Source organism: Lampris incognitus, chromosome 11, assembly GCF_029633865.1.
Source record: "Lampris incognitus isolate fLamInc1 chromosome 11, fLamInc1.hap2, whole genome shotgun sequence".
NCBI lineage: Eukaryota > Metazoa > Chordata > Actinopteri > Lampriformes > Lampridae > Lampris > Lampris incognitus.
The window spans coordinates 19,249,456-19,277,332 of record NC_079221.1 but is presented as its reverse complement, the minus strand read 5'-3'; the positions used below and the strand labels follow the sequence as shown (position 1 = coordinate 19,277,332).

Here is a 27,877-nt window from a genome sequence, read left to right as displayed (position 1 = left end):
GTGTTTGCACCTTTAACATTGGATAGACTTGAAATCTGCAATTTTCAATCATTAAATGTGCAGTGCCTTGTCTAGTCACAGTCTGGTATTCATGTGGTCTATGCAGGATCTGGAATTGATCTTAAATATTAATAACTAGCAATTATTCTAAAATATGGTACGATGCATTACTTGAGTTAAAAGAAATTCTAACTATTTTGTTTTGCTCAAGTCAGAGAGCCAGACAGCTGCTGCCTTGCTGGCTACAGACAAATAAATCCAACCTCTGTTCACCAGGTGAGTAGCACGCCTGCCCTAAACCCAACACACTCTTTCAAAAAGACACTTCTGGCATGTGGATACAGGTGTTTGGATGTGTGAAAGACATAAGACCAGTAAATAATAAGAAGGAGATGGTATGCCTTTTTCTCAGGCCCACCAAGTGTTTTTAATCTCTACACAATCGGTCAGAAACGCCAAAAATGTAACGGTAGCCGTTCATAACTACACACTTCCCGAATGACTGCTTGTTTAAACTTTAACGGCAGTTTCATCCAAAGACTTCCTGCCAGGAATACAGCACGGAGAGGGGTAGGTTTGAGTCGTGGAATAAAAATGGTCATAACAACCATATCCAGAACTGAAGACCAACGATATCTACAAGTACCTTCCAAGTTTTATTTAGACACAAACCTCAAAAACGATTTTGTTGAGAGCTGTACATTGCACATCAGTGCTGTTGGAGTTTTTTAGTTTTTCTTTTTCTTTCCTTGTTTTTCTTTGTTTATGGAGAAGCATAAAATCCTTGTTGAGATTTGACTCTTTGACTTTATTTCTATGGAACTACTGTCCTTGCAGCAGAACCAGAACCGGGCTTTTAAAAGGTTCTTAGCTAAAACTGTCACCGGTGAACAAAATATGAATCTAAATGATTTTGTTTCCCAATGCAAAAATTCAGTAATGGGGATAAAGCTTCTTGTTCCTCCCTGACTGCTTCTCATGGAAACCGTATGTACAGCGTGCAAACAAAAGCTGCATTGGCAGCCCATCAAGCGATCTAGTCAGATATTGCATGGCAGCACGAATGTATCCCCATGACAGAAAAGATGGGATTGGGGGCGAAAATTGTTGGGGAAGAAAGCTTGTGTTTTTGCAACTATATTACAAAATATTTCAACTTTGCTAATCACAACCTTTCTTGTTTGATACAAAATTTTGCTTTATTCGACTAATTATATTGCATTACTGTATATCATTGTTCAACATTGAATGTTTCGTTATTATCTGAACGAAAAGGAGGAAGGTTTAAATAGAAGGATGATGAAGGTCTTAACAAAAATGTAGAGGCTACTGCCACTACTGCAACACACAGGAGGGATCTGCAGCTTTGCCAGTGGTGAAAACAACAAGCAGGATGGGGTTATGAACCACGGGCAAGCTGTAAGCCAGCTAATAAAACATAGTTGAAATCAGTTGTGCCAAGAGAAATGACCTGCAAGGGGCCACAAAAAAGTGGATTTTAAACACAAAAAGCAGCAACACAGTGCATAGTGACCAGCCAATACAAACAAAGATGTGATTTTGCTTTTGGACTTTTACAATGCTACAGCAATGTTGTAGCATGGCAGGGGAGAAACGCTGGTAAAGACAGATAAAGTGGAGTGGAATTCACGCTGTCACATTTTGCTTTCTCAGGCCTCCCTATTCATCATCAATGGTGCACAGAGCACTTTCCATCTACAAACATGCTCAACAAGAAAGGAGGGATTGAGGAAACTCAGTAGGTTGTACCCTGCACCTACTAGGCTTCAACAACTTGCCGTCAAGCCTCCAACCTCAAGATGCTACATGTAAAAATTTTTAGAAAATTAAAAAAAAATCCATTCACTCATTTACATTCTTGAAGAAAAGGAATCAATTTTGCCAGAAGAAATCTCCATCATGTTTATAATGAAAGCATAGCGTAAATATAAAGAGAACTTTTTTTCTCTTTATTCTGGGACAATGGCTGCAGTGTATGGAGACTGCTGGTTCTGTGCTTTTCTCTGCAAAGGCAAAGAGCGTGCAGAGCAACCAGCTCAAAAATGGTACCTATAGTAGTTCCAGCACAGTAATAAAGATTGTTTAGCTTTTAAAACAGAAACTGAATGTCAAATACCCTGGTCTGATCCCAACTCGAGTTCTAGCCTGCATGTCTGGGGTTCCTGAACTACAGTGAATACAACACTGCTTGTTTAGGATACAATCCTGAGGAAAATACCTCCTGTGCTGTGTCGTCCACTCTGACAGTTCCACTGAAGTGAAAATGGCTTGAAACTGCAGTGCAAGTCAGATGAAGTGGCACTGGTCAATTCCACAGCAGAGCAAGCCAAGATGAAGAAAAGACAATTAAAGAATGTTTCTCTAATAAAAAAATCTTGTTCCATAAGATCTAATGGTTACCAAGCTTTTGAATCCTGCTCACATATAGTGGTATTCAATGACTACTCTCCCTACTAGTGGTGGCCTGTCACATGTACTGAACTACTGCCACTATGAATTCAATAGGGTAACGCGCTTGCTTCAAAATCAGCTTGGGACTTCAAATTCAAAATCTTCTAACAGAGCAGTTCATCATCTTGTTTCTTGTGGGGTGCCCTCCATAAATCCTTTTCCAATATGTTTGCTATCCTCCTGGCAAACACACAAGGCCCATTGTTTTCAGTGAATGGCCACATCACATTTCCTATTCACATTTCTGCAAGTAAATTCATACTGGTGTGAGAAAGACAGCCTGTTGCGTTATCGTTTTCTGTGATTGGACAAAACTGTGTCACTGCATGGAGCTGCTGACAATGTAGACTACTCACTCAATGGAAGAAAAAGTATGAAAATTTAAACAGAACAAATATGGTAATAATCCGTATGACAAACTTCTCTGCCGAGAAACATGACTTAATCTTAGTAAGGAGGGAGAACAGAGTCCTGACATTGACTGCCTGCTGACTTGTTTTACATTCACGCTATTGCTGCACCATTACTAACCCACTACCAGGGGAATTGTTTGGAGAGTCAAAATATTGCTCCTTTATGCTGTCTTTAGAGCCATTCGATGAAACAGCAGGCTGGCAACTAGTCAGTGATCGACATGTTTTGTGTCACAGTAGGCCTTTTAAATTCTGTTTGACCACATGCTGCAGTGGCCTGTGCAGTACTGCTAATTCTGCAGGGTGGGCAATTGCTGCCATGGATTTAACACTTTTACTAACACAAGATGGCTGCAGGAAGGGGAACTTCTATCACATACCATTACAGTATAGAGACGGCATAAAAGCCGGACCAGGAGCCGGTACCATGGCTTCTACAGAATGTGTGAGAAAACTAGCGTGACCAGACAGAGGGCTTTTGGCAAGCCCCAAGGTTTTACCTTACCCAACTGTTTTCACAGCCGCAAAGTGGGAGAGTCCCACACATACTGCCTCTTCCTCTACATGACCCCCACCATGGAGCACACGGTGATGAAGCAAAGATGGAAACATTTGAGGGAGTAAAAGATGAAGACATGTTTCTTATTTACATTTTTTTGTTTTTTACATAAAACATAAATGCACCATGTACATTATGACTATGTGGGCCTATTTATCTGTCTGTTTTTATGTGTATCACTGCAGCATATCTTAATATTCTTGGCGAAAAACATGATTCTGGTTCTGGAGATCTAGACTCAAGCTCTTGAGAGAAAAGCAATTTCACTCCAAGTCCGAGCAAATTAACTTCTTCCAAATGTGGCGGTCTCGTCTGGCCTTGTTTCCCTTTTCAGCTCAAGTCAAAGATAAAGTCGTAATGATGTACGAGTGCAGTTGGCTCCATCCTGTCATCACTCAGTTGTCGTATTTTTGTTTTTCCCTGACAGAATTTGAGGCACTTTTGTCAACTTGTTGTGAACATAAATGCTCACAAGAAGAAGCAAAACCGCACATACGAAATGCACACACACATGCACACACACCAGTGTGTACATACGTGTAAATTGAGTCTGCTGATTAGACGTAGGTCTCACCATTTGTTCACAGTGGCTGGGTTAAACTGGGGCCAAGTAATAATCTTTTCTAGATAAAGACAGAGATTTATAACTGTTGTGAGTCAGTATGGAAACTGTCCAAGCTTGACTTTTTACCAAAAGTTAGATTCCTAACATGCAAGATCATTTATGAATTTGAGTAAACACCACGTTAGGGAGGCTGGAAACGGGCTTTCGTCTGATTTCTACAATAAATAATTCATAAGACCATAACCGATGACCACGCAAGCGTGATTGAGCGCTGATAGTGATCAAGCTTGCCCTTGTCACATGCGCTCTCTTATTTTGTTAATGTTGGGGGCTGTGAGTGAATTACTTCCTGCCAAAAATGTGACATGTTCAGCAAAAATGTTTGGGAAAGGAAATGCCGCTGGGAGTTTAGAGGAAGGAAGGTTTTCACTTTTCTGTATATCGATATCGAGATAACATTTGGGTTTATTCCTGTTTCAGAGCTTCAACACTCAAAAGTCCTACCACAGATTCTTGTTGAAATTTAAACAAATTCATCAGGCACGTAACGCTCCTCTTCAAGCGCCCCGCTGTATTATAACCATACATCAGCGAGTTTCCCTGTGTTTAGAGAACACCGGCAAACGGCACTACGGGTTTCGAAATCGTTTCGGGGATTCTGTCGTTTTATTCACCTCCTGTGGACACAAAGATGGTTAAAAAATCTACACTGGCATTTTAGTCAGCTGGTGTGCAAATTGCTAACTACCATAGATGGTACCATAGAGGAGCTGAAAACCATCGTGTGAATGGCCGCCGAGATATGAATTAAGTAATTTTGCATGCAAATTCCCAATAGAGCCCTGCCTATATGGCTGGCCAAAGTTCCCCACCTCTTGTTTAGCATGGCTAGGCTGCCCTGCACCCCTGGCATTTCCTGAGTAATGAGTAGGGGTGGAGGGGTGGGCAAAGCTGGCAACTCATGACCCTTTCAATAATGGCTACCAGATGAGGGCTGTGTATGTATAGGTATGTGTGTGTATACGTATATTGGAGTGTGAGTGCGACTCTATAGGGGGAAAAAGTGCTATAATCATACTGTAAATCCCTCATGGCAATAGTCCCTTCACACACACACACACACACACACACACACCTTCTTCTCAAACAACCCCCCTAGAAATTCAAGCTCACTTTCCTCTTTTTCTTACTGGTTTCTGCGAACCACTCCTTGTCTTTCCCTAACAAGATGATCATCATGTAATGACCCCTGCCAGAGGGCCTTTATTTTTAGACGCGGGGCTGATTCTCCAGGAATCAAAGGTTCATCCAATCTAAACACTTTCTGGGACAACGTGCACTTGTTTAGAGATTCTTCAGATTTTTTGAAGAACACAGGAACCCACCCAACCCAAAATGTGTATGCACAACCACACACACTCACACCCACCCACCCACATGCACACACCCACATACACACTCCCACTCAGCCAAATACACAAAGACAGAAACACACACATGTATCCACACGAATATACACAAATGCAAAGAGGTCTAGCTCACTCCACCTAAACACAACATTTCCTCTTGATAAGCTCACATATTTTTAAAGGGCATGTTCAGATTTTTGTCATTACTGACCGCTAACCAAGACTGTCAGTAAACCCAGCGGATAAAGTCTCAATAACACGAGGGTAAGACTTTCCCATATTCCTTGAGAAAACTTGAAGTGTTCTCGTGAGTGACCAGTGAGATAAGCAATTTAAAATCTTAATGTCGCCCTTCAACAAAACAAAGTATTGGCTGTTATTAAACACCTTATAGATAATACGTTGTTATCATTAACAGCACCTAACTTTTATACAATTACTTTTTCAACTTCACCCTGGGGCGGCATGGCTCAAGAGGTAGAGCGGGTCGTCTAGTGATCGGAAGGTCGCTGGTTCAATCCCCCGGCTCCTGCAGGGAGCATGTCGAAGTGTCCTTGAGCAATACACTGAACCCTTAACTGCTCATGATGAGCAGGTTGGCACCCAACATGGCAGCCTCTGCCATCAGTGTATGAATGTGTGTGTGAACGGGTGAATGTGAGGCGTACACTGACTGTAAAGAGCTTTGAGTGGTCGGGAGACTAGAAAAGCGCTATATAGAATGCAGTCCATTTACCATTATCTAAAACATTCTTATATTGCATTCGAAAATAAGTCTTAACTTTTGTATGCACATTCCCAAAGCATCAAATGATCAAGGTGTCCCGCATCAATCATGTGCTTCGGATATTAGCCTATGACTGTCTTTACCATCAGGCCTCCATCATTCTGCCCCATGTGCAATGCCCGCGCAAAACAAGCCAAAACAAGTATTTGCCTACAGAACACATTCATGAGAAATCTTAATAAGTCAAATAAATGTTGCACTCTTACCTTGACCTCACATTTCTTGTGGCAAGCTATTCGGCACACTAGAGACAAAGAGGAGAAAAGAGAAAATTTTGATAAACTCAAAACTGAAAGAACAAAAATTTTCCACTCACATCAATGAGAAATAATGTAAACTAGCATCTTTAGCTGTGAATTATGATGCCGAGTTGCTAAACAGGAGGTATGCAGTTGCAACATATTTAATTCAAATTCCTCAGCATGTTTACACTGTGGTCTAGCTCAAATATTATCTGAAGTTTGTAGGCTGATGCTGCCCAGTATTTGAGTTGGGCTCTTGGGCAGCACAAACTTGGTTTTCAATCAAACGGCATAATTAATGGTTCTTTATTCATTCATCATTATTAATTTTTCTGTTAGGGTGTGAAATGTTCCAAAAGCCCCACAGCAATTCTGAGAACATTAATATATACATAGCTACTAGGTAGACAGACAGAGACAGCCAGACAAAAATCTCTATCCTCTCCTATTATTTATAATGTTCTCACTGATGGTGTCTAAATTGTTTCAACTTCCATATAAGACTTGACTTTAACAAGTTACAGCCTTCTTGTTTTGCTATCTAGATCAAAACCCCTTACCCCCAGAGAAACAGATCTTTAAAAAGACAGCACTAGACCCCAATGTACCACATGCCTTTGAATAAGTTAAGGGTGACAATCATTCACAGGAAGTAATGGTATGAGATGGGGAGTGAATAGATTTTTTTCTATGCACCAAAAAAAGCAATAGAGATCGAGTGAGATGAAAGAAGCTGCTTGTCTGCTGGAGTTCAACATTTTGTATTTGAACTTTCTTCCACAGCCCTCCCTCTGTACTCCCACTGGGTCTACAAATAGGGGTCAATAGGGGAGAGCACCTGGACCAGCAGCTCATAAATTGTCAGCCAAGGCAGATCCCCTCAAAGGACTGAGAGTCCAAACACAGCTCAGAGGGCTGCGGCACAGGCTTTCCAAATAAAGAAGAAGGCCGTTTGCTTTTACTGGAACACTCCGCATCTTATGTAATGACTCATTCTTCATGTACCAAGTCACATTTTTCAAAGAAAGTGTAATATCCATTGTGATTGGCTGTTAATTCATCAACCCCTTTTATATGTGACAGTAGAGATGTGTTTTTTATAGTTTAGCCATGCGGCTGACACATTAACCATAGCCGTTTACAGTGGTAAAACAAGCAGGGGATCAGTGTCCTGTTCATGGGAACTCCAACAGCCTACACTACTGTTGCTGGAGCCAGACCTGTGACATGTGAGGTAACGGGGCAGTTTCCATACCCACTAGTTAAGTTGTGTTATGAGCTTAGGCTTAAGTTTTAAGTGTTGACTGTATTATGTGTCCTTGATGACGAGCCTCCAGAACAGCTTCAGTGCTCCTTGTCATACATTCCACAAGTCTCTGAACTCTGCTGGAGGGATGGACACCATTCTTCCAAAGATATTCCCTCACTTAGTGTTTGATGATGCTGGTGGAGAGCACTGTCTAACACGTCAGTCCAACATCTTCAACTGGTTTGAGATCTGGTGACTGGGGGGGCCATAGCATATGATTGACATCATTTTCATACTCATCAGACCCCCCCTCGCGCCCTGTGTGACCCCCCTCTTCTAACTGTTGTGGGCAGACTCTGATGTCATAAGCCCTCTTGTTTCATTGGTGATTCTTGTTGGAGGCCTCGACAGCTAGCTGGTAGGCATCAGTGACCCCCCCCCCCCAGTGCCCTGTGGATGGGTGCATTGTCATCCTGGAAGAGACCACTCCAATCAGGATAGAAATGTTTCATCATAGGATAAAGGTGATGACTCAGAATAACTTTGTATTGATTTGCAGTGACCCTTCCCTCTAAGGAGACAAGTGGACCCAAACCGTGCCAGGAAAATTCCCCCCACAGCATATCAGAGACATTCAGGTTTTTCCTTTATTTTGTCACCCATTCTGTGTGTGTGTGTGTGTGTGTGTGTGTGTGTGTGTGTGTGTGTGTGTGTGTGTGTGTGTGTGTGTGTGTGTGTGTAGATTGATAGATAGAGAGAGACGGAGACAGAGAGAGCGAGAGAGAGAGAGCGAGGGGGGGCGGGGGGTGAACAGTGTTTCCAGAGTAGCTCAACCCTTTGTTCAAGATCTTGTCTTCAACAATCTAGCTTTTATAGCATCTCCAAAACTACATGCTCACCCTGTCAAATGTTATTTTTTAGATTTCTGTTCTTTAAATCCACTACAGCCACGTCCTTTTTTTCTTGCTGGGCTGAAGTCTGCACAACAAACTGTTTAAAGGCATCTAGAGGATGATCAAAACTGGAATACTGGTGACAGGGTCTTGAGTAAAAAACTGGAGTTCGCAACTGTAACAAGAACTTGGAAAAAGACAAACGTAGAAGTCACTGGCTAACAAACAAGTTAACATGAAAAGTCCACTGACTAGAAATATCTATCGTTGGGGCAAATTTTAGTTCATATGTTCCGTTTATAGAGGTGTGCCTTGTTTTTTATTGCTATCGTTTATGTCTTTTCCGAATGTTTAAATACATTGACAATAAATAGTAAGGCCTTCAGCGACTACAGCCGGAATCTAAATCAAATTTGAAATATGATTTTTGAATTGAATTTTAGAAACAAATTTAAAAAATTGATTTTATGATTGCTGTGAGGACTTACTTTGAGACACGCAAGAGGACCTAATAGCAGTTTCATCAATATTTTGGTTAGCATTTTTGTTATAACTCACTTGTTTTTTTTTTTTGCTTTTATGTCAAGATGGTTTATTAAATTGTTCTTGCCCTTCAATCATTTCTGTGGTTTTTGTGCACCTGCTTTACTCAAACTGATCATTTGTATTGTTTATTTTGTAATTGTTTGAAACGCTTGTTCCTTTGCCAAGAGTTGTGTTTCGAAAAGGGCTTAATAAAGTAGGGGAATAAGTACTGTAGCTTTTCAATATAACAAGTTAAAATGCAGACTAAATAAACCATTAGGTGAACATGTGTAGAGATGACTCTACAAGTTAGTAAGTGAGAATCGTGGCTTATTTAGTCAAGGCTGTCAATGGGCTCAGTCTAGTTCAGGGTTAGAGGTTAAGTGCTCAGGGCAGCTAGGGTCAACCCAGAAGGTATGAGGCCTTAAATCTCATTCAGTAGATTTTTTGTTTCTTCAAACATAAACACTAGTATCATATTCCTAATGACACTCTCCTGAATTGGGAGAAAGCAAAGTTGAAAGTTTTCAACCTAAGTTGAAAGCAAAGCCACACACAGGCCAACCCGTGTTGCACAATACTAACGCTGTTTATATATATAGGGGTGATGTGGCATTTGTAATGGATTACAGGGGTCATGGCAGAGAAGGGTTGGGGGATAGTAGTGACGTAGTTACACTACCGTTCAAAAGTTTGGGATCACATTGAAATGTCCATATTTTTGAAGGAAAAGCACTGTACTTTTCAATGAAGATAACTTTAAACTAGTCTTAACTTTAAAGAAATACACTCTATACATTGCTAATGTGGTAAATGACTATTCTAGCTGCAAATGTCTGGTTTTTGGTGCAATATCTACATAGGTGTATAGAGGCCCATTTCAAGCAACTATCACTCCAGTGTTCTAATGGTACAATGTGTTTGCTCATTGGCTCAGAAGGCTATTTGATGATTAGAAAACCCTTGTGCAATCATGTTCACACATCTGAAAACAGTTTAGCTCGTTACAGAAGCTACAAAACTGACCTTCCTTTGAGCAGATTGAGTTTCTGGAGCATCACATTTGTGGGGTCAATTAAACGCTCAAAATGGCCAGAAAAAGAGAACTTTCATCTGAAACTCGACAGTCTATTCTTGTTCTTAGAAATGAAGGCTATTCCATGCGAGAAATTGCTAAGAAATTGAAGATTTCCTACACCGGTGTGTACTACTCCCTTCAGAGGACAGCACAAACAGGCTCTAACCAGAGTAGAAAAAGAAGTGGGAGGCCGCGTTGCACAACTGAGCAAGAAGATAAGTACATTAGAGTCTCTAGTTTGAGAAACAGACGCCTCACAGGTCCCCAACTGGCATCTTCATTAAATAGTACCCGCAAAACACCAGTGTCAACATCCACAGTGAAGAGGCGGCTGCGGGATTCTGGGCTTCAGGGCAGAGTGGCAAAGAAAAAGCCATATCTGAGACTGACCAATAAAAGAAAAAGATTAAGATGGGCAAAAGAACACAGACATTGGACAGAGGAAGACTGGAAAAAAGTGTTGTGGACGGATGAATCCAAGTTTGAGGTGTTTGGATCACAAAGAAGAACGTTTGTGAGACGCAGAACAAATGAAAAGATGCTGGAAGAATGCCTGACGCCATCTGTTAAGCATGGTGGAGGTAATGTGATGGTCTGGGGTTGCTTTGGTGCTGGTAAGGTGGGAGATTTGTACAGGGTAAAAGGGATTCTGAATAAGGAAGGCTATCACTCCATTTTGCAACGCCATGCCATACCCAGTGGACAGCGCTTGATTGGAGCCAATTTCATCCTACAACAGGACAATGACCCTAAACACAGCTCCAAATTGTGCAAGAACTATTTAGAGCAGAAGCAGGCAGCTGGTATTCTATCGGTAATGGAGTGGCCAGCGCAGTCACCAGATCTGAACCCCATTGAGCTGTTGTGGGAGCAGCTTGACCGTATGGTACGCAAGAAGTGCCCATCCAACCAATCCAACTTGTGGGAGCTGCTTCTGGAAGCGTGGGGTGCAATTTCTCCAGATTACCTCAACAAATTAACAGCTAGAATGCCAAAGGTCTGCAATGCTGTAATTGCTGCAAATGGAGGATTCTTTGACGAAAGCAAAGTTTGATGTAAAAAAAATCTTATTTCAAATACAAATCATTATTTCTAACCTTGTCAATGTCTTGACTCCATTTTCTATTCATTTCACAACATATGGTGGTGAATAAGTGTGACTTTTCATGGAAAACACAAAATTGTTTGGGTGATCCCAAACTTTTGAACGGTAGTGTATAACAAGGGTACTTTAGACCGAATGAAAGGTATGCTATTCTGAAAATGTCCACTAGGGGCGCTCAAAGTGAAGCGGAAGTGCCATAGACTCCAATGTTAAAAGTCAGCTATAAAAATATTATTTCAAGGGGCGTCCAGGTAGTGTAGTGGTCTATTCCATTGTCTACCAACACGGGGATCCTGGTTCGAATCCCCATGTTGCCTCTGGCTTGGTCGGGCATCCCTACAGTCACAAATGGCCGTGTCTGCGGGTTGGAAGCCAGATGTGGGTGTGATCCTCTACCTTCCCCTGGCAAAACTCCTCACTGTCAGGTGAAAAGAAGTGGCTGGCAACTCTACATGTATCGGAGGAGGCATGTGGTAGTCTGCAGCCATCCCCGGATTGGCAGAAGAGATGGAGCAGCGACCAGGATGGCTTGGAAGAGTGGGTAATTGGTCGGATACAATTGGGGAGAAGGGGGGGACTTTTTTTAAAAATAAATACTATCTCAAGAGTAGTATTGAATAAAATGACAGAGATCAGGCTATCATAATTTCAAAGCCCTTATTAAAGAACTTCAAATGTGTTTAACCGTCACGGTTTTCATGATATAAAATGAATGAAAGCAAATGGCTACTCTGTTGATTGACGTTCATTCATAAAACAACAATAAGAAAACCTCGTTCAGCCATGGAAAATGTTTTATTGTAGCTACTGAGATGATTTCCAGCTGTGACTATGATTAATCCTACTCTTGAAACTGTATTTTTATAGTGCAGTTTTAACATTAGAGTCTATGGCACTTCTGCGTCGAATCCCCCTCAAGATGACATGACAAGCAGGTATTGTGTATGTTATAGAGATGTCAACCCTAAGATTAATACATGGACCTGAGGTTGAAAATCTGAAAAATTGCCCTTTAACCAAACATGGCAGTGAGGTGAATAAGGCGAATGGGGGAATCAATGGATGGATTTCGTCCTAAAGAATTCCCTCATTCATTTTAGATGCTGTTTACCCTTACTAGTGGTAGAGCGCGCCCACAAATGAGGGAATGCAAAGCACAACTGATGAGTGACTTTGTTGGAAAAGAACAATACGAGATCACTGTCTTAAGTTTGTAATTGGAAGTTGGGCTAGTACTGACATGTTCAACTGAGAAGCTAACATCACAAAATGTTTACATACTAATATCCTTATTTAACGTTTAACATCCATCCATCCATTATCCAAGCCGCGTATCCCAATTGGGGTCACAGGATGCTGGAGCCTATCCCAGCAGTCATTGGGCAGCAGGTGGGGGGACACCCTGGACAGGCCGCCAGTCCATCACAGGGCCAACACATTCACACCTAGGGACAATTTAGTATGGCCGATTCACCTGACCTACATGTCTTTGGACTGTCGGAGGAAACCGGAGCACCCGGAGGAAACCCACGCAGACATGGTGAGAACATGCAAACTCCACACAGAGGACGCCCTGGGATGACCCCCAAGGTTGGACAACACCGGGATTCGAACCCAGAATCTTCTTGCTGTAAGGCGACCGCACTAACCACTGCACCACCATGCCGCCTTGCCGTGCACATTTAACACTGCCATTGTAGAGTAGATGCTTTTGCATGTGTGGTGTTTTCCTTACATTTAAACAGGACAAATGTGCAAACTCGTGGACTATGCTTAACTCACCATCTGTTTATTTGAAGAAGAAAGAAACCACTTTGTTTTTGTCATTGTACAGTTGTTGTTTGGTTACAACGAAATTTGTCATCTGCATTTAACCCATCCTACTGTATAGGAGCAGTGGGCAGCTGCAGCGCTCGGGGACCAACTCCAGTTCTTCTTTCCATTGCCTTGGTCAGGGATACAGGCAAGAATATTAACCCTAACATGTATGCCTTTTTGATGGTGGGAGGAAACCAGAGCATCCAGAGGAAAACCACGCAGACACGGGGAGAACATGCAAACTCCACACAGAAAGGACCTGGGACGACCTGGGGTTCAACCCCAGGACCTTCTTGTTGTGAGGCAACAGCACTAACCACTGCTCCACCGTGCCACTACATGTACTTGCGCAACTCATTATTCAAACTGAATGGCTTTATTATTTATTCCACTTCACATGACATCTCCCTTTTAAAGTTTCCACAGTGTAAAAACGAAGTCCACCACAATAAATCTTAAATCATACTCAAATCAAAATGTTTACAAATTGCTGTTGTTTGGTCATTTCTTTTTTTCAGCACACCTGTGTAGGGGTGTAAAAGTCTGTTTTGTATGCTAATGTTAACATACACATATTTTAACTGAAAGGGAGTGGGGCAGACTACCACAGCCCCTTGAAGGATGAGACAGGGATTGATTATTCTACCCTATGCACCTTTCACCTCTATCTACATTAAATGCACTTATTGTAAGTCGCTTTGGATAAAAGGCTAAATGACTGTAATGTAATGTAATGTAATGTATCTAACTATCGTAATAGGGTTTTGGCTTCACCACTCCCCTGCTCCGTGTGATGATGGGATATCTAGGACTTGGAGTTAGGTGGCTGCTGGTAGGCAAATTACAGCAAGGTTCTGTTTGGGTCTGGCTCCAATGGGACTACCAGTGGTTCAGTGGGAGCCTCTCTGTTCACCAGCTGTATGTTCTAGCGGTTTCGTCTCAGTGTGTCACCTCTGGGTGTTTGCAGTTTGAATGACCATGGTGCTGTTTCCTGTTTCTGCACCACCACTGTTGTTGTCGTCCATGATTGCTCTGTGTCAATTTTGAGATGGACTTGATCACCACAGAAGGGAGGAGGGAGTGGCTTTACTGAGTGCGTGCGGTTGGGGTGCCTCTTGCAGGACTGCTTGGCACACTTGTCATTTGTCCTAACAGTCTCTAAGCCTGGCCAGGCAGGTTCTAGGTATTCTTTGAGGGTTGGCAAGGTTGTATGCAATCTCTGTCCCATCATGAGTTTGGCAGCGCTCTCCAGTGTCTGCTCTATTGATGTTGAGCCGTAACACAGAAGGGCCAGGTAAGGATTGTTCTGTTTGAAACTTGGCTGTCTTCACAGCACGTTCAGCCATATCGTTGGATTGGGGAAAGTGAGGGCTGGACTTGACATGTTGGAAGTCATACAATGCAGCAAACTTCTTGAAAAGTTCTGCAGAGAACTGCGAGCCAGTCCATGCAGATTTTTTCAAGTACTCCAAAATGGCTGAAAGTGCTTTTAAGCTTGCAAATGACAGCTCACAATTTGTCTTTTGCACGTTGAGGATTTCCAGCCACCGTGATAAGTAGTTGATGATGAGAAGGTAAGGTTTGTACTCACAGAGATCTGCTGTGATTTTCTGCCATGGAAGCTCTGGCAGTGGTTTTGTTAGTTAAGGTTCCCTTTTCTGGCAGAGCTGGTTGATTTCACAGTGTCCACATGACTATGAGTTCTTTCATGTCAGTGCTGATACCTGGCCACCAGATGATGCTTCTGTAGTGCTGCCTGCATTTCATCAGTCCCTGATGGCCCTGGTGGATATTCTGAATCATGTCGTACACATGCTACCATGGACAACGATGTGATTGCTTCACCTTAGGACTCCGTTCAGCTCGCTCAGAGCACCATACTCATGAAAGTATGGTTTTGCTGGTATAGCCAAGCTTTTGATGTGGTCTGGCTAGCCATTTTTTTATGTAGCTAAGGACACACTGCCGCTCACTGTAACGTTCTGTCTGTTTTATTAACCATTCCAGGACTGGCCTCCTAACTCCAACACACTCCTCAACAGCATCGACATATGTGCTGACCTCCTTCTCCAGGTCATTTGGCTCGGTGTTCCGTAACAGGTGTCGAGACAGAGTGTCAGCCATGATGAGATTCTTTCCAGGGACATAGACAGGAACTTGGTTGAACTTCATCAATCTGATGAGGAGACACTGGCAGCGTAGGGGTGTTGTGTCCATGTCCTTTGAATGAATCAGTGTAATCAAAGGTTTGTGGTCTGTGAAGAACCTGTATGTTTCCAAGCCATTCAGATACTGATAAAAATGTTCTAATGCCAACACACCTGCCAGACATTCTTTTTCTATCTGGACGTGTCTTCATTCAGCATCAGTTAGGGTGCTAGAGCAGATCGCTACAAGGTTGAGTACTCCATCAAGTTCTTCCATCAGTAGGCCTCCGAGGCCATAACTACTTGTGTCTGCATTGCCGACTGTAGGCCTGTCAAGTTTTAAGTAAGCTAAGGCAGGTACTGAGGAGATCCGTGACTTGACCTTTCCGAATGCCTTTTCCTGCTGAATACCCCACACCCACTCTCTGGTAGACATTAGCACCTCATTCATAAGCTGGAGACAAGTGGACAAGTTCAGCAGATAGCGCCCTAGGTAGTTCACCATCCCGAGGAATCTTCACAGGTCCACGATGTTCTCAGGAGCAATCATTTCTCTGATGGCTGTGACTTTCTCAGGGTTTGGCCTGATTTTGTCTCTGTTTATCACTTGCCCTAATAAATCTACCTCATGTTGGGAGATGCTTTAATGGACTACATTACCCTGCTGATTCTCAGGTCATGCTGTTGTTTTGTTTTTCCAAAAGCTAAGATGTCAGCCATATAAATAATCACACCATCATGCCCTTGAAGCAGGTCAGACATCGTCCTTTGAAATATTTCAGGTGCTGAAGTAATGCCAAAGGGTAATCTTTTAAAACAACACCTTCCCAGCGGGGTGATGAAAGTTGTCAGCAGAGTGCAGCTATCCTCCAGCAGGATCTGCCAGAATCCGCTGGCAGCATCAAGACTTGAGAAGACTATGCTTCCAGCAAGTATAGGGAGGAGATCATCAAGGGTCAGTAATATGAACTTTTCTCATTCCACACTTTCGTTCAGCCTCGAGATCAACATATATTTTTATTTTGTTGTTTCTTTTGATAACTATAGGCACACACCAATGTGTTGGCTTTGTGATTCTCTCAATAATTAATCCCCATGGACTCTATTCTTTTCAGCTCAGCCTCCACCTTTGGAGGAACAGGGACACATCATGGGATGGCTACACTGTAGGGTTTAGCTCCCTTTTTAAGCACAGTCGTTACAGGATCTCCCTTTAATGTGCCTATATCACAAAATATACTCACTTCATCCAGTCGCGTGATCAGACCTAGCTTGGTGGTTACAATTCGGCTGAGTAGGTTTTCTGCTCTTGACTTGATGGCAATTATTCTAAAATAAGAATCACACAGCTTGTACTGGACTTCAGCTTTGATCTTGGCCAAGAACTGCCCTCTAATGGCCACAGTGCCGCCTGGGTTTTGGAGAGCTGGTTTCGATTGTTTGAAATAAGGCTTTTTATCTAGGCTATCAAATGTAGCTTCTGACATCACTAATGTATCTATCAGCCTCTGAGTCTATTTTAAAAGTAACTTGGATATTTGGCGATATTCAGTGTGGTGTGCCATAGTGGCTCATCCTCAGTTATGACTGCATCCACGCTTGTCCCATTCTAGGTGACTGATCCCAAGAAGACCAACTCTTCCTCACTTTCTGTTACAATCATTTTCTGTTATCTCCCTCAGACTTTTAGTTTAACACACAACAGTGAAGTGCCCTATCTTTTTGTATTTGTTGCATTTTTTTACCTTTGGCTTGACATTGCTCTAGATCACTGTGTTCTCGACTGCATCTTCCACATCTCCCTTTTGTTGCTTCATTTTTCTGTTTGCACACACCGCTGCAGCAGTGCCATTGCTTCTCTTTCCCTTCCATATGACTGCTTTGACTTTGTCCATGTTACCAAACAAGTTATGACTGTCAGGCAACTGATGACACTGAGCGTTTGATTGAGGTGAGTAGTTAGTTGTCAGGAATATATGTGTGTGTATGTGTGTGTGTGTGTGTGTGTGTGTGTGTATATAATCACTTTATTTTAGGGGGTCGGAAATTACCTAGTAATTAGGTGGTAATTATCACGTAATTTCTTAGAAATAAGGTTGATATTACCTTGTAATTTCCTAGTACTAAGGTGGTAGTTTTTACAGGTAATTTTACAGCTAACCCTAATCTTAAACTAACCCTAACCCTAACCCAAATTACAAGGTAATTTCAACCTTATTTCTAAGAAATTACGTGATAATAACCACCTTATTACTAGGAACTTACTAGGTAATTTCCGACCCCCTCCGACTCCCTAAAATAAAGTGTAACCATATAACTTTGTTTAATGAAACACTCAATGGTAGGGAAAGTGCTCAACAAATGAGCAAAATAATCCAGTGAGTCAAGTAAATTCTTTATGAGACAGTACAAGCCTGTTTCATGCCATAAGCAATCATCAGTTCTATATATGTGTATGTCATCTATTCTCAACCTGAGGGTCAGGAAGTGCATCGTGAGATAGACCCACGGTGCACTTGATGCGAAAAATAGGTGTACCGTCTCTTGAATTGCTGTGCCGTCACAATATAAAAGGCAGTGCGCTCTGTGCTGGCCCTCAGGATACTTCAAGAGTTCTTTGAAAGAGCAATACAGTACTAAACGTCTATATGTTTAGTAGATAATAATAATAATTTTTCATATCAGGATCACCATCAATCCTGTGTCAAAGTCCTCAGAGATGACCTGCCTCAATGACTTCAGACCAGTTGCCCTAACAGCTGTGGCCATGAAAGTATTTGAGCATATCATTCTGTCATACTTGAAATCTTGCACCTCCCCAATGATGGACCAATATCAATTTGCCTATCAAGCCAACAGTCTGTTGAAGATGCAGTTAGCATAGCAATCCACCACACCCTGTAACACCTGGAATCACCAAACACCTTCACAAGCATCCTGTTCATAGACTTTAGTTCTGCCTTCAACTCCATCAACCCACTCAAACTATTTACCATAGTCTTGGATATGAATATTGACCAAGCCTTATGCTACTGGGTTCGGACCTTCCTGTGGAACAGGCCACAGAGGGTGAAGGTTAATAACCTAACCTCACACCCTCTTACCCTCAGTACAGGTGCTCCTCAAAGCTATGTTCTCTTCCCCTGGCTCATCTCACTTTACACCTCCCACTTTACATCCACGGACAGTTCTGTGAAAATAATAAAATGCACAGATGACACAACCATTGTAGGTCTCATGTCCAACAATGATGAAACCCAGTATTGCACTTAAGTAGACCAAACTGTATTTTGGTGCACAAATGATCTTTTGCTTAATACAGCCAAAACCCAAGAACTAATTTTTGACTTCCGATGTATGCTAAATCCCAAAACACCCACACAAATTAACAGAGACCCCATCACCACCACCGACTCTTTTAAATTCTTTGGAACATGCATCAGCAATACCCTGAAGTGGAAAATTAACACTGAACACATCATTGAAAAAGCTCAACAATGACTACTTTCTTAGGCAGCTTAAAAAATACTGGATCGGGGGAGTCTGGATAGCATGGCGGTCTATTCTGTTGCCTCCCAACACGGGGATTGCTAGTTCGAATCCCCATGTTACCTTCGGTTTGGTCGGCGTCCCTACAGACACAATTGGCTGTGTCTGCGGGTGAGAAAGTGGATGTGGGTATGTGTCCTGGTCGCTGCACTAGCACCTCCTCTGGTTGGTCAGGGCACCTGTTCAGGGGGGAGGGGGAACTGAGGGGAATAATGTGATCCTCCCACGCACTACGTCCCCCTGCCAAAACTCCTCACTGTCAGGTGAAAAGCGGCGGCTGGCGACTCCACATGTATCAGAGGAAGCATGTGGTAGTCTTCAGCCCTCCCTGGATCAGCAGAAGGGGTGGAGCAGTGACCAGGATGGCTCGGAAGAGTGGGGTAATTGGCCGGATACAATTGGAGGAAAAAGGGGGAAAATGTTAAAAAACAAATACTGGATCAAACATCAACTTCTCGTTCTGTTTTACTCAGCCATTATCGAGTCCATCATAATATCTTCTATTACAGTATGGTACGGCGGCATGACCAGTCAAGCACAGAAAAAACTGCAGTGGATTGTCAACAAGGCATCCAAAATCATAGAAAACCCACTCCCCTCAATTTAATATCTACATACTCACCGGACCGTAAAACGAGCAAAAAAAAAAAATCCTCTCCGACCCCTCCCACCCTGCTTATTACCTTTCAGCTCCTTCCCTCAAGGAGGCGCTACAGGTCACTGTCCACTAAGACTAAACACTTCACAAACAGTTTTTTCCCTTAGCTATAAGGACTCTGAATTCCTCCCTATAGTCCCCTCCTCACACACCACTGACATGTATACCACCATTCCCCTAATTGTTGTGTGCAATATGTTTGTTTCTGCTATTGTGTGACTGTATTGTTCGTGATAACATGTGGCATGTCTGCTGTTGTCCATGTGCCGCAGAGTTTAACACGCTGTACTGAAAACAAATTCCCCCAGCCTTGGTCGTGTGGCTATTAAAACAATCTAAATCTAATTTAATCAGTATGAAAAAAACATTGCAGGCATTTAATATTACAGAACTCGAACATAAATCATTGTCTTTACAAACACATTCAATGTACTGTCATATGATTCAACTGAAGACGTACATCAGCAATAACAGCTTCTGTGCAAATAATAGGGGTACATTATAATCATCAGCTTCTTGAGAGGACCCGGGATCCAGCGGTCTCGGTGACCATAGTTCATGTAGTTGGTGTTGTGGTTGTCAAGAAAATCGAAAGACAGTAAGGGCAATAGCAGACTAATAGCAGGTGTAGTCCAGAACAACAAAGTTAATGTATAGAGTTGATATATCAAAGACTAACGTTTAGTAGAACGCACTCATGCATAAGTGACCACAATTTGCATCCATGAGTGAGTGACCACAATTTCCGATGCATAGCACATGGCGGCAGTTCTGTGGCACCGTGGCAAAAATAAACTAACATATTTTAGGCTGGGGAATGTTGCTTTACATTACATCGCCTGTACCAGTGATATAATTGGCCTTAGAATTGAGTGTGTCTGTGAGAGCCAAAGTGTGTGTGCACATGAGGTGCCGTTATTGCAATAAATCTAAAAACACTAATTAAAGTCAAAATCGAATTATTTGTTCTGTCTGTGGGCAAAGCAATGGTCTTCCTGTGTGAGTTTGGTAGCTTTCATGTGCTACATTACAGTAATCCCTGGACTGTCTCGGGCAGACAGTTTATGAGCGATCATGTGTTTGCATCAGGCCACGGTGTTGTGAATTAAATGTCCCAGTGCTATGGGGCGGGAGGGAACACCAACCTGATTATTCTGGGGGGGTTTGCGACTCAAAAAGGTCGAGAACAACTGATTTATGGATCCGCTCTAGCACCAACCATAGGGAAACTGTCACTCTAATATGATCACTCATTCACATGATCACAGACAGAACTTGATCACGGACGGACATTCGTGGTTGTAGGGCTTGCCCCGCCAAAAATAAGAGAAATTCAAATTCACCAAAAAAAAAAAAAAAACCACAAAATGTAGCGGTTAAACTGAGTCTAGGTGTGGAGACCAGAGAAAGTGAGAAGCTTCCTTTTTAAATGTAGAGGCAGAAGTGTAATTACTTCATGGTATATTTAGTTTCTATTTAGGCACTCGCGGGACTATATTTGCACTTGGGGGGTAACATTTGAGTGTCAGTTTGACTTCTTAATTAAAGGCCTTCAAATATGGGTGGCACCATGAAATCCAACCGGCGTAACGGTCCCATGAAGAGTACGGTTCCCAGGGTCAGTTCGAGTGGAGTTCCCTTATACTACATGAGGGACTAAGGCATGGATCCATTGCACTATGAGACATGGTCTATAAAACATCAACCACAAGATGAAAACATTACATCATGTGGAAGAGTGTACTCTGTGCCTGGGCAACTGTGTCACATTTCAGATGAAAATGCCTCCAACTTTTATAGTGCAACCCTATTTTTGAATCTTGAATGTACAGTGTATACTGTAATTAGAGCAATATGTTGTAGTCTGCTATCCAGAATATGTCTCGTCGCACTGTACGCGAGGTTCTGATGTCCTTGTGTGTCTGTCCCTTGAAATCATTTGTCAGTATACCTCTCATGAATACCACCGCCACAAATTCTGGCGTGTCCAATTCCAATGCGCTATATTGTGTTTGCCAATAAAAGAGATTCTGACGCTGTTTACACAAAGCAAAAGTAGGATAACTATAAAGTCAGCTAATGAGTCGGCGAAGCTTTGATAAGCTGCGCCTAGTCCTCAAGGATGGAGGGAAAGAAGTTACACATTCACTCCATATGCTAAAAACACACAAACCCTTTCAAAAAAATGTGGTAACACACAAGTGACTCACTCATACACTTATGGTCATCGATCTAAAAAAAAAAAAAAAAAAAAAGCACTGAGCTCTCGCGAAATAACCATGAACCACGTGCTTCTCCGTCAAGACATTGTCCAGTGCCATTCCCGGCACGTGAGTCCCCAAGTAAACAACTCTCCCCGAGGCACATTGGAAGGAGGACGACTTCCATATTGGGTGTGAAAGCGCCAAGCCCAGCTAGGGTTAGGCTTTACCTTGTTAGGAAGTTAGGGCTCTGGAGTATAAACAGTAGAGCTCTGTTCCTGACTCTCTCTCTCTCTCTCTCTCTCTCTCCCTCTCTCGTGTTTGTGTGTGTGTGTGTGTGTGTGAGAGATACCCTCACTAGCATTTGAGGCATAGCAGTAGTATGAGCTCAATAGCCAGGATCAGAGCTATGATAGCCTTCACACACACATGAAAACACACATGAAGACACCGTACACACACACACACCTGTATGTGCACACAGTCCCACACAGGCCTGCTATTGTAATTTACAGTGGAACGTTGAAGATGAGAGTTTATAGTGGATCCCTGGTCTCGTGGACACCAGGTCTGGATCTCTTCAGATCCAGGACAAAGTAGTCCGCCCAGTGCAGCAGTGCTGGGGCCTTTTGCAGGTAACTATTCCAAAACAATCCTTTTAAAGTTGTTTGGAGGTGCACTGCTTTGATTCTCCAGTGTCCTCACAAAGTACGACAGGTTTGTTGGGTTTCTTGCAAAGGCGGAGAGCAGTGCAGTGAAGCTGGGAAAAATGACTCCAAGTCCTTGGTTTACTTTCAACCACTGAAACGGTCAACTTGTTAGTCATCTGTGGTCTAGATTCAGAGACAAATAATCCGTGATAAAATCTTGGGTTTCGAAGCACGGTGATCAAACTGCTGCTTACGGTACTTGACTTTTTAAGGCCTTTAATGTACTTTAGTATCGTCTGTATTAGCAATGGTTGTAAACTGATAACAACCACTTAACACGGACTTCGCGTCCAGCAAAAGCCTGTTCTTGTGCTCATGGCCGGTCCTCCAAAAATATTCTTGAACCCTTCAACCGAGGCTCTTTACTGGAAAACACCGGCCCACCTGCGTCACCGTTCCATTATCACGGCATCCAGCGCCTCGTCTCCTCACAACAGCTGGGGGAAGAGGAAGTGTGACGGACGGGGGAAAGGGGGGAATGGGGGGGGGGTGCTGGGCTGATGAGGAGTGGGAAGGTGAGTGCAGGAAAGGAGATGCCAAAGACGAAAAGAGGAGAGAATAATGACCATATATATCGTAGTGGAATTGGTTAAGGAGGGGCATGGTGAGTGTAGTATGTGTTGGTAAGGAGAGGACGGCAGACAGGGGAGTTATGTCAAAGCAAGGAGATGATATGGAGGGAGGACCGATAGCTGCTATCTGACTGGTTTTTGAGGAATGCTATTCGATAGGATGAGGAGGAAGGGTTAGGAAAAACGAGGGAGGGGAGGGTGTGTGTGTGTGTGGGGGGGGGGGGTTACTGATTGAGGCTGGGGCCTGTTTCCTTCCCCCGGTCCTCACTGGAATGAGCCTGTAGTCCCACAAGGAAGGGCTGAACCCCCTTACAACAGAGAACACAATCAAAGGGCAGGGCTGGACCGTTTCCTCAAACCCTCCCTTCTCTTTTTTCCCCCTCTCTCCTTCTGTCTGACTCTCTCCTTTCCCTCCTCTTAACTCTCTTGCTTTGCTCTCTCTCCCCCTCCCTTTTCTTGCGCTTGCTCTCTCTTGCACGTGCACAAAAACACACATGCTCACACACAATGCAATTTGTAGGCAAGACTGAGTACACTTCGGTTATTTGCACAGACGCACACAACAGCACTCCAGTCATCACTTACAATAATGTTTCTCTCTAGAAATGATGATGTATTTTTTAAACACAACAGAAATATCTAAACAACTCAATTGTGCTATATTCCCTTTCACATGCAGGTATCTGAATGTATGAAATAGAAAGCTGTTTTCTTTTTCATTTTGCTTGGCTAGATGAAAACAAGTCATTATAACAAGTTGAAGACCCACACTGTGCTGCATTTATGCTTTTTTTTTTTGCATACATTTCCCATACACTTTCTAAGTACACAGACGGCAAACCTAGCTCAGTAAGGCATAAAAACACCACCTTAATAAATTTAAAACCGTAGTCTCCGGTGTTCGAAACAAACTGCGAGTCCTTGACGGGGGACTGTTAACCTCCAGCTGCTCAGGAGGGTGTGAAATTATGGGAAGCGACCAGACTATAATGCCAGCATATTTCAGATGTGACTGGTAAGTTAGTCCACTCTGTGAGCCACTCTTGACAGGACAACCGCCATTATTTGGAGATTGTGGTGTTTTGTGGTGTTGTCAGGACTGTAACCATGCTGACTGCAACCAGCCACACAAATGGACAGTTAGAAGGCTTTTCCTGCAAGTAACATATGTCAGCACAAGTTAAATGCATCTTATAAGCCAAGCCTGCGAGAAACTTAGCACTCCCCCGCTGTCAACATTTGTAAGAACGAGTTTGGCAATAATTGAATAGAAATAGTGGGTCAAAAAAAATAGAATAGAAATATATTCATCTGTGCAAATTAGTCTTTAGCCTCTCTGTGGTTATAAAACAGGCAAGAGGCAACTGATACGTAATCAAATACCACATCACACAACAGCAACATAATAGTTTCCTGTATATATATATATATATATATATATATATATATATATATATATATATATATATATGTAATGCAAGCGCAATATTAACTCAATACAAGGAATAATATTTTAGCAGGATATAGTTTCGTGTATGTGCACGTGTCTGTGCAAACTTCCATTATACATGCAATGACTGTTCCTCCATCGTTCACGGATGCTGTTTTTGTGTGTCTGGTCCGGTTTCAAGGCGTAGTACACTTTATACACTCTGAGAGACTAGCACTCAGTCAGAATCCACCCTCTGACTCCTCATTGAGGATTTTCATCATTCTGCCTCTTCCTTTTCTCCAGCCAAAGCTCTTGAGCTTGATGGGAATTGCAGCTAAAAACCACACCTTCATTCAGCTGGTAAGAGATGACTGCACAAGGCATTGTTGCCTTGGGAGATTCATGTAAAACAATTTGGAGCAGAACGGGCCAATATCCTGAGTGGGAGTCCTCCTGGCGTCCTGGGTGTTTGCCTGTGCAAAAATCTGTTTTCTCTGCAGGGTTTGTGGGATATTCGTCTAAAACATAGCTACTGTTTATTTGTCTTCGCATGTGTGTTTTGTTTTGTATCATAATGACCCTCAGTCAGGACTCCTTTGGTTTAAACAGCTGTTTCCCGTGACATGTTCTTCAGTCTGGACTACCGCAAAAACACAGCACGTTGAAATGCAAATACGGACACGGTCAAAGCAGGATAATTTTTCACTATTTGTCTCATATTAGCGATAAAAAATCAACATGACCATCTGCACCGACTTAACTGCGTGGAGAGTGTTAATGTGTGAATTCAAAGCTACCAGTCATCAGAGGTAACGGACTGCGGGGCTGAACGAGTCAGGTGTTTTCCCATTTTGAAGGGGAAGTGTTCTGCTGCCACCTGGTGGTTATAAAAAGCAACGCAGGGAACGCGCTTGGATTCTGCGGCTATGGAGAATTTATTTCTGGCTCCCTGTATTTTGTTGCTGTCCCGTGTTGTGCATACTCACTCGTTTGAGTCAAGGTTCATAAGACGTTAGGGAATACTTGATGTGTGGCATAAGTTTCATGGTCCCAGGTAATGAAAGAAAACATTAACAAAAAAACTGATTTGATATGTTTCTAAAATTCATAGTTATCAATCTGGAACCATTGTTTTTTCACAGTCTTGAGAAGTTACATTTTCAGGTGCTACCTATTAAAAAAAACAAAAACAAAAACAGCACTCTCAGCAATCAAAGATGAAATGTTCTGATCAATAACGTGGTCACAACATTATAAACAGTATCAATCACAGATCAACCGCGAGGCAAAAATCAGTAGCATGAATTGACAGTCATCCATCCATTATCTGAATCGCTTATCCTTCTCTCAGGGTCGCGGGGATGCTGGAGCCTATTCCAGCAGTCATTGGACAGCAGGTAGGGAGACACCCTGGAAAGGCCGCCAGGCCATCACAGGGTCCACACACACACACACACACACACACACACACACACACACACACACACACACACACACACACACACACACACACACACACACACACACACACACACACCTAGGGACAATTTAGTACGGCTGATTCACCTGACCTACATGTCTTTGGACTGTGGGAGGAAACCGGAGCCCCGGGAGGAAACTCACACAGACACAGGGAGAACATGCAAACTCCACACAGAGGACGACCCGGGATGACCCACCAAGGTTGGACTACCCAAACTGCTAAAGCTGTATTCATTTTATATGCAGCCAAAATATGCACTAGCACATCTTTGCATTTGAAACACTAAAGTAGATATTCGTACTAAATGTGTTGACACACAAAAAAAACACCACAGACAATATTCATTATGTTCATCTCTCAAGATGGTTAAAACTATAAATTGATTTTAGAATAAAAACAATGGAATTGGCTGTTGAAAAATAATCTGGCCCAAGTGTGCCAGAAAATATATATGGTATGTCCAATTAAAACCACAATATCATGTTTTGATTCATAAAGTTAAAAATAATTCCAGGTCTTCTGTTGTAGCCTGCAGGAATGAAAGTTAATTCTAGCAAAACCAACGCATGTTGTGTGCGTTTGTTAACAATAAATCCTTATTAAATTATGAGCGTTTCAATACTCAAAATATTTGACCTCACTTCACTTGCAATGTTTAGGAAAATCCAACAGATGGCAGAGAGGCATCTCAAAAACACATGAAATTCCAGACCTCCCCGTAAATATGACATCCGTCCCATATCTTGGTTTACAATTTACTTGAACGCAGCATTAATAGAGTCTGTCCCTGGTCAGAATTTGTGGAGAACAAATTAATATAATGGTATTAGACTGGGCGGACAGCGCCAATCCATCATCCACAGAAGACCAAGAGTCATCTTCATCCATCTGCCCCATTCATTAGACTAATGACTTCTCCTAAGGCAGCAGGGAGTGGTACCGACACAAAATGGCAATACATTACTGAAGGTAAGAGGGTATCAGACCCTGCGTGTATCTGCATTTTGTAAAATTGTGTGTGTGTGCAAGTTCGTGTGTGTGTGTCTGAGAGAGAGAGGGGGTGAGAGAGAGAGAGAGTGAGGGACAAAAGAGAGAGAATAACAATGTTAATATAATCCTCTTGCTGTTGATGTGTCTATATGTAAATGTGTGCGTCAGTAACTGAAAATGTAATGGATTAAAAAAAAAAGACCTCTACCATTACCAAAGAGTCGAAGTTGACTGGAGACTGGATTTTCGGACTGAATAAGGTAAACATTACAGAGTGCCTGACAATTAAATGAAAGCACAGCACGGGCTATTTTTATACAGTAACACCCATTGTTTGTACTAACTAATAGGGCCTCTCTAAAATCAATGTGGGGAAGTGAAGAACTAATGAAACCGTGTGTGTGTGTTTGATACCCTCACTAGCATTTGAGGCATAGCAGTAGTATGAGCTCAGCAGTCAGGATCAGAGCTATGATAGCCTTCAGGCACACATGAAGACACACATGCATAGACACAAACTACAGACAGTCACACACCCGTATGTGCACACACTGTCCCACACAGGCCTGCTATTGTAATGTAAAGTAGAATTTTGGAGATGAGTGTTTATAGTGGATTCCTGGTTTGTAGACACCAGGTCTGGATCTCTTCAGATCAAGGACAAAGTAGTCCGCCCAGTGCAGCAGTGCTGGGGTCTTTTGCAGGTAACTATTCCAAAACAATCCTTTTAAATGTGTTTGGCGGTACACTGCTTTGATTCTCCAGTGTCCTCTCAAAGTACGACAGGTTTGTTGGCTTTCTTGTAAAGGCGGAGAGCAGTGCAGTGAACCTGGGAAAAATGACTGCAAGTCCTTGGTTTACTTTCTATTGTTTTCAACCACTGAAACGGTCAACTTGTTAGTCATCTGTGGTCTAGATTCAGAGATGAATAAACCGTCATAAAAACAACGTTTTGACGCATGTTGATCAAACATGCGTCCCACACCGGTTCTGCTTCCAGTATGGGAAGATGGCGACGCA

The 27,877-nt window shown here is 42.6% G+C and overlaps 1 protein-coding gene across 8 annotated transcripts in view; it reads right to left on the bottom strand.

The window, feature by feature from the left end:
* tns1b (tensin 1b) overlaps positions 1–27,877 on the bottom strand; it is a 208,828-nt gene that overhangs the window by 132,397 nt on the left and 48,554 nt on the right. For all 8 annotated transcript variants that reach the window (XM_056289491.1, XM_056289488.1, XM_056289496.1 and 5 more), the window contains exon 3: positions 6,412–6,449. In XM_056289491.1, the coding sequence (XP_056145466.1) occupies positions 6,412–6,449 (38 nt within the window). The remainder of the gene's footprint in view (positions 1–6,411; positions 6,450–27,877) is intronic.